General features: G+C 37.9%; 1 protein-coding gene across 1 annotated transcript in view; it reads left to right on the top strand.

Annotated features, from left to right (window-relative positions):
* Positions 1-11,033, top strand: part of LOC145979643 (uncharacterized) — a 29,315-nt gene that overhangs the window by 10,044 nt on the left and 8,238 nt on the right. The window contains exon 2 of the mRNA XM_083112608.1: positions 5,420-5,543. Within this exon, the coding sequence (XP_082968734.1) occupies positions 5,420-5,543 (124 nt within the window). The remainder of the gene's footprint in view (positions 1-5,419; positions 5,544-11,033) is intronic.

Below are 11,033 nucleotides of genomic sequence, written 5' to 3'. Positions count from 1 at the left end.
ATCAATAATGAAAAAGAAAAAATCCAATTTAAACTTTGTTTCTGGATCCAAAATGGGTTCATCCCTTGCCTCATAGTCATGCTGTGTTTGTTTCCAACGCATTCTTGAACTTACAAATGAAATTTTCAACTCGGCACCAGCTTCAACTACCTCACCTAATAATGTTCTAGCATCTACAAGAAAATTGCGGAACTGCTCGTTACTTCTTAGGCTTTTAAGACCCTGGAGAACTTTTTCCAAAGTTAACAAGGCAGTAGGTAAGTCCATTATGTTTTGCAGCGGTTTACTAGCAACATTAATTTCATTTTATAACACAACACAAAAGTTAAAGTCCCTAAGCCTCAATACATTGTCACACTCAAAAGCGTGCGCGTTCTCACACACGACATACACTAACTGCACTATCGTTACACAGTCAAGATCATAATGAGGTGCAACCAGCAACGACAAAAACAGCGGATATTCGTACTTACTATTGCGTCTTGCGCGATTCGGCAATACCTATCATCACCACCTTTCGCGATCAACACGTCAATGAACAATGCAGCTCTATTTCCGACTTCCGAATGCGACAAGTCAGTTTAACTCAACCCTCGATAACAGGGGCCGGGGCGGAGGACTGGCGGACTGTCGCGCGATCAAACAATAGATAGCGTTGTAACTTGGCACCGCACACGCACAGTATACGTTGCTTACCATTTTCACAGACAAGACAATAAATAATAGCTGATTTTGTAAGAGGACAACCGCTTTCTTTCGCAGTTACTCTTTGCTTTTCTTATCCGTTTCTGCTTTATACTGCATATGAAAATGGATTTAATGAAATTTCTCCGCCCCAAGAAGACCAAACTGCTTCAAATAATGCAGCTTCCATTTTTATACATTTTGCCGCCCTGTGCAAATGCACGTGTTGCACGTAAGGTAGAGCCGGCCCTGCTTGCAACTGTCTTCACTGTTGCTATCCGTTGTCTTGAGAGTGCGTTGCATTGTGTTAGGGCAGGAAAAGATTAATCGGTATCGTCCAATATTCGGTGTGTTGGTTTATTGTTAATTTCACCGATCTATAAATATCCTGAAATTTGGTACAATATTCCGTCATTTTTTTTATTATTTTTATGTTCACATTCATGCAATCAGTATGTCCTACTTCCGTAAAGTAATTGTCTAAATACGCACTTTCTTTTTTCAAAGGAAACCAATTGCGTCTCTTGGTTACATTTATGGACGGTAATGAACTATTGAACCTTTAAAGAACATTTTTTTAACAGAAATTATCAACGTCCTTTCCCTGTACATTTCACGACTGCTTTATTCTTTCATGAAAGTAGAGTTTTAAAGTAAGTTCAACGAAACTCTATATGAAGAAAATGTTATGATATTAACAGCCAGCCTTCTACTGAAACAAGCGTATTATATGCATGAACATATTGTATCTTACCTCTTCACACACACACACATATACCAGTACTTACATGCAATGCGTAAAAGATTCTGCAGGAGATTGCTATTCTGGCTCTGATCTGGCAACAAGAGCAGTAGTCTACATGATGGTGCGCAGCAAGTCTCTAAAGGCTTGTGGCGGAGCATCCGTGAAAGAAACCTTTGTGCGCTTTCGATGTAATTGGACTTCGTAGTAATTGGCAAAAGCGTTTTGTTTCCCCACACGCTTTGAGAATAAAGTTGTTGTAATTGCGTCGTTTTCCGCCTCATAAGCACAAGGGCTAATTTTCAGAAAGGCGGGAGGGATGTGCACAGCGAGTACGAATGTTGCCAGGTAAATTTTCGAAAGGATCGTTGTTGGAATGCTTATAACACCATGTTTATCACGTAGCTGCGTTGCGGGCCTTGTTTGTACCTGTTTGATGGTTCTGCTGGGAGTTTTACATACGTGAGAAATGTTTCCCCTCGTTTCGGTTGACGCATTGCACATTTTATTGCACCCTGTTGCATACCCCGTCAAAGCTGCAAAATGTTGTCAACATTTGAAAGTTGTACGTGATGAAAATCGGGTATAAATACAGGCTGATTTGACGTCCTCTTTTTCCAGGACACGACACACATAGCCAAAACCATGAATGTGCAAATTTTGACTTTCTCGCGTAGTGCATAGCTTCTGACTACTGTTTGTTGATACATTCGCATGCTAGCTTATATGGCCTAATAAACAGTCATAACGTAGGTACATATTTTACCAATGACAGCATTTACACAAATGTAAAGCTTTTTCCCCCCGGGGTATTGAATATTAAAATGCTTTCATCTCAAAAATTAAAATTTGGCACATTCTTCAGAAAAGCACATCATAGAGAAAAAAAATTAAGAACATTTTGGAGAAATATGCAATGGAGTAACCAGCCAGGCTTCGGGCCCTTCCTGAAATTTTTCAAAATTATACTGCTTTTTTATTTCTACAGTAACTTCTTTGTTTTTGAAACGCTACAGAAGATGCGTCTCTCTTAAGAATGTGTAGTTCCTGTTTGCACAGGAACAGGAGCACCAGGTGAAAATATAGAGTAGACCGTGAGTGCATGAGATTGGCAAAATTCGCTTTTCCTCATCGAATAGAAAAGCGAAGCGATCTTTTACGACTCCAGAGGAAAATTTTTGCCACACTTGTCTCAGTGGGCGAGCATTCACTTCATTCAATCTAGTTTTCTCAAACGAGTTTCTGCAGCGCCGGTCGCTTCGCCTTGCCTCCGCTCCACTGGGCGATCAGGACTGACTAACAATAAGTCATTAGAAACTTATGAGATAACGCCGACCACCTTTTCTTCTAAAAGGAATACCCGTTTGACATCTAAAATGAAACGATCACCTTATGTAACTATGTCTGAAACCAGCAATAAACATTCAATTAATCTTGCCATTAAATAGAATGTGTCATATTGAAACCAGACCGTAGATTTCTCATTGCCATTCAAACTTTATAAACAAAATGATAGGATCAGAATTATAATTACAATACGGTGTACTCATTTTCATAACAATATTTCATGTTCTAGTATGTTTACAATTCTACACGTGCATGTATTCAGTGTATGTAATTATTGCACCGTCGTCCGTTGTGATGTGATATATACATATATGTCACTGTTTTCTCACACCTGGAAAATGATACGTTTGTTACAATCATGTAGCTATAAAATTTTCCTGATTAAAGATAGGTTGAAGAAACCTTCACCACTGTCTTTCTCGTGAAATTCTAGCCTGAGATGATTCTAGTCAGACTGCCATGCGAAAGATCGGGGTGGGTGGTCTAAGATTGGATTTTTTGGCTTCGTCCCCGTATAAAGCAGCTCCAAATCAAATGGTACGCAGTGCGGGTAAAGGCAGCCCGAGCGTGGTGCTGATCACACCTCCAAGATATCTGACATCGAAAGTATGTGGAGCCCTACCCCCACATACCCTAAATGTGCCTTCACGGCACGGTGCTATATGAACGGCTTTACTCGTCTCTGTACCCTTGAGTAACTACGTTATTTTTTTACATACGTGTACCCTATACTATGCCAATGGCTGAGGGCCCCCTAAAGGCTTACTTGTCTCCGGGCCCCCCACACTGCGGGGTTTTGCGGCTTGTAGATCCGACACTAGGTGCAACATCTGATAAGACACGGCGTGAAGAAAGGATTGATTCACCGCTTAATCCATATCTAGCGAAGTGAAACGCAAGAAGTCCCCCAGACTGCCATGCGCGCTTCCCCTCGCTTCTGGTGCGAAGGACGACCAGTGGGACGGAAGCCAGGGAGGCGTTCGAATACACTCGATGACATATTTCTTTCTTTCCATTCTAAAAATGTACGAGCACACGCGTTCACGCTCCATACAGAGTTCATTATCTGTATCCCCTCAACACCTGCAGTGTGCCTTTTCCTTACGTTCATAAGAATCGTAATATGGATTGCTTTTGACGTGCGTTTCCACTCCTGCTACGGTTGAGGCGTCTGAGTATACGGATATTCTAGTTCTGTTTGTTTCTTTCACGCTACTTTTCAAGTTTTCCAGGTTAATCGCGACGATGAGATGAATGAATAACTGACGAAACAGGTGACAGGACAAGCACACATCCGCCAACCTCCGTGGCGGAGTGCTTAGTGTAAATATAGGTGACTATTTGATGCTCACTATAAATGTGTATGGAAACCAAATTTTAGCCAAATTGTCTCTCAAGTAAATAACATTGAGCATGCATTTATTTTATCTCTTGTATTTTATATTATATATTATTCCCGTATTTTTTTTAGATGTATTCTACATGTGCATGTCTCCAAACTTTTGTAAAAGTAAAACGGATGCTAATAAATAAATAAATAAATCAACGCGCTGCGATTCGAAGGCAAAGCTCCTCAAGGTCATGTGATGAAAATAGCCTTCCGGGTCAAAATGAATGCGATCTCCAGACTAGGATATGGCGTTGTCGCTTTGTTCCTTTAGGAAGCTTTCACATCGAAGCGACACGGGGATTTCCCACTGAAGCTACAAGCGACACGGTCCCATCTAGTCTGTAGAAAAGCATTCACTGCGCATGCACTACCAACGGACCAACACGACAAAGTTGAGTCAAAAGAGCTCTTTTATTTCATGAATTCTCGAAAACCCTGTCCTGGGCACGCCACTGTCTTCTGCATATATTAAAAAGAAAGCATAGTGTATGAAATAATATAGCAGCCTCGATTAATTTAACTGCTATTACTGTTTAAGCAAGGAGTCCTGGGTTCCATTTCCATTTCTGGTGGAAGCACATTGTGGATTCCTATACTTAGTTATTTTTTTAACCATTAACCACATAATTCCACCATCTCTCCATCACATGTACATTGTTATTCCAACTCAACTTTTGCCCAACTACCACAATTCAGTGCAGTGTGTACACACCATCATATTTACTCTATTGTCGCCAACTTTTCCCTCTAGGGTTTTAAATTAGATAGAAAGTCATTTTTCTGACATTACATGCATGCTTCATAGTTTTAATAGTGGATGATATCAAGGTTTTTCTGAAACTTTACATTATTTAAGTGCATTTAATCTCTCTCTACAAAAATCCTGCAATGCTCATTGTATTGTTGACATAAATTAGCATGTCCTGTATCACAACATATACAGAGTGGTCCCTACATGTGGACACAATTCCTAAGTGAAATACAGATGAGGAAACAGGAATCAAACATCTACATTGGGAAAGATTGCAATTGATTGCTTCATTTACACGCTACAAGTGGCATGTGTTGCTTTTTATTTTGCTATTAAATCTGTATAGAGGCTGTAGCACCATGGAGTTGAAGTGATGTCATGAAATGGAATTACCAAATAATGTCATGCCATGAATAGAAATTACTTGCAAATTAACATAGTTCTATTTACATATGTTTTGGTCATTGATGTGTAGTTTTCTAAAACTTCCTTTTTTCCTTCACAGGTATACTAAAACTATTGCTGGAACCGGATTAAGCGCCCAGAAGTATAACCCAGAATATAGATTTCAGAAAACTCAAGACATCAAAATTGCCCAGCTTAGTGACAAGTTAAGGCACATGAGACAGGTACTCTTCAGATTCTACACACAATATGCTCTTACTTTTAGTTTTCTGTAGAATTATTGACTTCTAGAGAGCACAGGTTGCATATCAAAGGAATGTTTTTGAGTTGTATATTCATAAAATAAATGATACTGGGGCACTTTTCAAACTCCACCACAATGACATAAAATACCAGTAGTAAATATGTTAAGCTCCACAACATGGTGTCACTGTTGTCAACATGATATTTATTATTATTATGTTCATCATCATACACTAGTTGCACAAAGTTAACATGTAAGACTGAATAATAGATCCCTCAGTTGATCTCCAGGAAGATGAACTTGAAGAAAACAAATGCAGTATGGCAGCAAAGTTTCGTTGATTAATTAATTTATTTTATTTTGTTTTTCTGCCACTTTTGGCTAAACGCAAATATGAGGATGAGTGACATTGTAGTGCACTGTGGTAACCACTCCACCATGGAGGTTTTCAACATAGTTTCATCTCAAATGTATGCCAAAATATAATTATCTTGTTATACAAAAAAGGAGTTATGTGCTACATTTTTTAAAGATTAACACATAACAGATTATTGTTAAATAAAGTAAATTTATAAACTAAAATCTACTGTCATTTTGTGAGGTTCGGTGCTCCCTAACACTACATCTGTAAGTATACTATTTTAATTGAAATATCATGGCTTTATGTAAACTTGTGCGAGAATATAGAAAATTCACTGGATTATAAATTACTAAATTTGTGAAGTTTTGCCTATTTGTAATAGATTTTGAATGCCTTAACATATTATAGTAGCTTAATTCTGTAGTTTTTAAAATGTCAATCTGATAAGCTTTGAAGCCCATAAACTCTTTTTTTCAATTTTCATGTGTTCTATGCAGCAACATTGGTGATTTTTTAAATAATAATAATAATACATATCCACAACTACCTTCTGACATAGACCTATTAAATGTTTTACAAGACACCACTTAAAAATATGTAGTGGTTTAGATTCAATTTTGATGTTGGACTAGTCTTGATTGAAGTAAAGTGAAATTATCCCTGACTATAGAATAGAGGTAACTTCTTATCCCTGGTTACCAGCCAGGTTAAATCAGCGTTAGCTTCCAACATTTCGAGCGCATACATTGTTCTCATCATCAGGGAATGTGAGAATTGTTAATCCACATTCCCTGATAATGAGAGCAATGTGTACACTCAAAATGTTGGAAGCTAGCGCCAATTTAACATGGCTGGTAACCCCAGAACACTTGTTCGAATCACGATGCCAGGAAAGCTAAAATTTCTATTTTAATCCCTGATTTTATCACCTTCATAAATAATAGTGAAATTTCTATCCCATTAGATAGCTTCTTCATGAAGTGAAATGTTTTGGGTTTCAGATATCATCACTATCTGTCAATACATCTGATGATTGCAAAACCGACGATAGTACCAAGAAATACTCAACAGTATTTTAAGTATCTGTTATTTTTGGATAAAAGTAGCAGGGGCATTCATATGAAAGTGCCCCTGAACCTCAATTTTTAAAAATAAATGCAATGCTGTAACTTATCTTGTGAGTGAACAAAACTAAATTTGTCTTTTGGGTAAAAATTCAAGTATTATACAGCACGTTCAATTTAAAATTGTACCTCACTCTGCCCATTGACGAATACGTAACGGAATGCATTTATTTGTTTGTAATGGTAACCCGATGGCTGCCTAGTCATGTAGCTTGGTGTGGAACGAAGAGGCAAGGAAGTTAGGGAAACGGAAAAAGAAAATTAATAGTTACTCTCATGATGCTTTTCCGGTGGGTTCAATTTTAAATTGAATGCACTGTACATAATTAAGTTTGAAAGTATAAGGTACTTACATATTATTTGTTTGTTTAAACTATTTGATTTACTTGTGTTTTCTATTATATCCCACCCGTGACACCAAAAAACAATTGATTCCTCCTTTAACTGTTACATTTCTCCCTCAACTCCACTAGAATATTCAAAGGTCAATTACCGTCTTGCTTTCTCTTAAATAAATTATTTTTCATCATTTGACAATTCACAGAAATTAAAATAAATTTCTTATTAAGTGTAGAGGCAGTGTTTCGTCTGTCCCACCCATGCCACAAAATGTTTGCTTATAGCTACAAATCTGGAAAAGTATTTTAAGGGTGGTTATTTTTAATGAACAGTGTTAAGTTTCAAATTTCATTGCACAGAAACTGTAAGAAAAATGTTGCTTAACTATCAGTAGAATAGTTACTTTAATATAAGAAATGTAGGCTGTATGTCCCACCAGTGACAAGGGAATGCTCCAGCACTATATGTATAGCAGTAAATTTAGAATACTAATCAATACCAATTCTATTAGATGAGATCAATCTGTGTGATTGCAAAGATTCTAATTTTGTCATTCTCGCATTGGAATCTTGCACAAGAAGATGGAATTGGTGAACCGATCTTAGTGACTTAATACCATAAATTTAATATTGGTTGTATAGAAATATTTATTTTTTGTAGAATAAGGAAATGGACCAATACAGTAACAATTCTTGAAAAATAAGTAACTTGGAATAGAGTGTCAACATTGAGAAAAACTATTTGTAATTTTATTTATAAGGTTACTATTTTGTTATAGTTTTCTTTAATACAGGGTGGGCCAAAAGTCACGAAGGGGTTATAACTATGAATAACTTTCTTATTGATCATTAGTTTCCAATCAGATTTCACAGACTTGAAGACCAAGGATGGGAGATTGTTTACACGGTACTTCTTTGAAGATGATGAAGCCAATGCAGTAACGGTGAATGGGGATCGATATCGAAACATGATTAACACTATTGTGCATCCTGCAGTGGAGAACATGCCTGAGATGTGGTTTCAACAAGATGGGGCCACAGCACACACGGCACGTGCCTCAATTGGACTTCTGAGGACCATTTTCGGCCATCGCATCATCTCGAGAAACACTGACATCAACTGGCCCTCCCGTTCGCCTGACCTCACTCCGCCTGATTATTTTCTTTGGGGCTTTCTGAAGGACAAAGTGTATGTGAACAAACCACAACATTACAACAGCTCAAGGACAATATTCGTGCAGAAATACGGGCATTCGGACCAGGGTCGGCGCCAGACATTTTCGACCGGGTGGGCAGAAGCTCCATAGTGATAGATTAGGGTGGGCAGTATAAATGTAAGACCATGTATGTGTACGTAAGACGTATGTATCTCCCTCTCTCTTACTTCTTTTCCCTTTCTTTGTTTTTCTCTTTATTCTTTTCTAATCTATTCTCGCATCTTGTTCCATTTCCTTTCGTTTTGTCTCTGATGGACACAATTTTTTCAAGGAAGTGTTTACCCATGCGCAGCCATACCCCAGCCATACATTCTAATCACATTCTTTCATACATGTTAATACAGTGAAATAAATGTGAATTAGGTTTAAGCCTGTGTTGCAAATACAAGGCACATACTTGATTTTATGTATTCGGCGACAATGATAGAAAGTGCGATGGTAGACAATCGTGAAGTTTCTCGTAATTTAAATGCATGTTCCTGAGCATAATATATTGTCATCGTATAAGTTTTTGACTGAAAGAGTTTTCCTACTCCTTGGGGGTCACTTTTCTTAGCTTACAAGGTTTGTACAACTGACAAATCTATCTGAATGTTTGTAGTAGCAGCGATTGGTTGCCAACATTTGAGGGGCAAGGACAATATACGCAGGGGTGCCCATCCCCCCCACGGCCAATGGCGCATCCCCACAAAAATCACGTCCATGTCATCCCCCCCCCCAATCATATAATTTGCGCCCTGAAACTATATCGTAATCCCTACACCGAAAGTAACTTTTTCCTTAGCTTTTTGTTACAAATGATGCACCTGCTTTAAAATAAGCAGTATACCAACACTAAGCACTATATTTTAAGAAGTGATGTTACTAATGAATATGGAGAAGATCGCTCATGTCTTGTAATGCAGCTATAGCATAACAATTCACATCCACCTCAGTAAAGCGCCAAACACGCATTGTTGTAACAAACACATTATTGCGAGCGAAGCAAGCAAGAACATTTTTACATCCATTTATTTGGAGGCTTTCAAGAATATTAATTTAACGGGGTGTCAATGCTTTCTTAGGCACGTTCGGGGTCGAAAACGTGTGGATACCATATCGCTAAATACAGTCTCCAAAATTTAATGTTCAAACTCTCTCTTCACTACAGAAATCCCTTGACAATCTAAGATTTAACACTTTATCAAGAGCTTCCTATCTCCCCCTGTAAATTTAATACTCAAGCCTACCACAAAAATGTCCATGCCAATTTTAGACTTACTGTTGATATTGAATACTGGATATTGCCTCCAACAAAAAATTAATTCTCAGTCTCCACACCAGAATTTCTGCAACATTCTAAGACAATAGTAATACACAAGAATTGGATACCTTAATGCTCAATGCCCCTCTAACTAAAATACCCGCCATAATCTAAGACTTACAGTTGAATACTGTCCCCGCCAACGTTTAATTCAGAATTCCCCCTAGAACCCACGTGTCAATTAAGGCCTAATATATAAGAGTTGGATATTTATCCCCCCCCTCGCACCTTCAATAATGACCTTAAACGCTTTCTTTTCTTCATCTAATGGATTAAATATGGTGAATTTAAGGTGTAAAATTTTTACCTGTATTTTGGAAAAATATATAAATCTTCGATTTTACAATATTTGAAGGGAAAAAATTCCCCAAAGAATCTCGATGGCGCAGCCTGCGCCATAATACCCCCTGTGGGCACCCCTGAATATACGTTTTCTTGGTAGAAAAGGCTTAGCATAAAGAGGCCATAGTGCGGGGGCAAAAAGTGGCAAAATGTGGCTGGGTAACTGCATTCCCCACTTCCCGCTCCACCTAATCGCCGCCACTGAATGTTTGGATTAAAATGAACGTCTTATTAGGAATGATTTAAAACACATACGGAAAAAAATATTTGTTCATTGTCCATTAAGTATCAGTAGGCTAATGAAAAGCTATTTTGACAAAATATCACTCGTCATAAGCAATAAACAAGTAAGATTGAGAAATCTGTTCAGAATTTAAGAGATTATTAGCTAAGTTGCTCTTCGTTTTCTGAAGAACTGTCATATTAATAATGCGGGAGAAGCAATACACGTATGGTTACATGAACATATTTTTTGAGGTAACAAAATGATTTAGGACACAAGGAATTCATCGAAGTTGATCATCGTACCAGTAATACTTCATCTATTTTTCATTGGGTTGTATGGGGTGGCCACTTCGAACACACTAGAATGTCAACCTCTATCCTGTGCAGCATACCCTGGAAACTTTATTATTTCAGGGCAACGAGTCCCTGGTGCTTGGAACCACTGTCAAAGTAATAATTTATGAGGGTTTGTATTTTGAGTGTCAGCATGTGTTTGTTTTCGCCCCTTCGTTACTTTCATCTAATCACCATTGAACCTTATCGTTGTCATTATCAAAATT

This window comes from Lepisma saccharinum, chromosome 26 (assembly GCF_977018435.1).
Source record: "Lepisma saccharinum chromosome 26, izLepSacc3.1, whole genome shotgun sequence".
Classification (NCBI taxonomy): domain Eukaryota; kingdom Metazoa; phylum Arthropoda; class Insecta; order Zygentoma; family Lepismatidae; genus Lepisma; species Lepisma saccharinum.
This window is presented reverse-complemented; position numbering and strand designations above follow the sequence as displayed.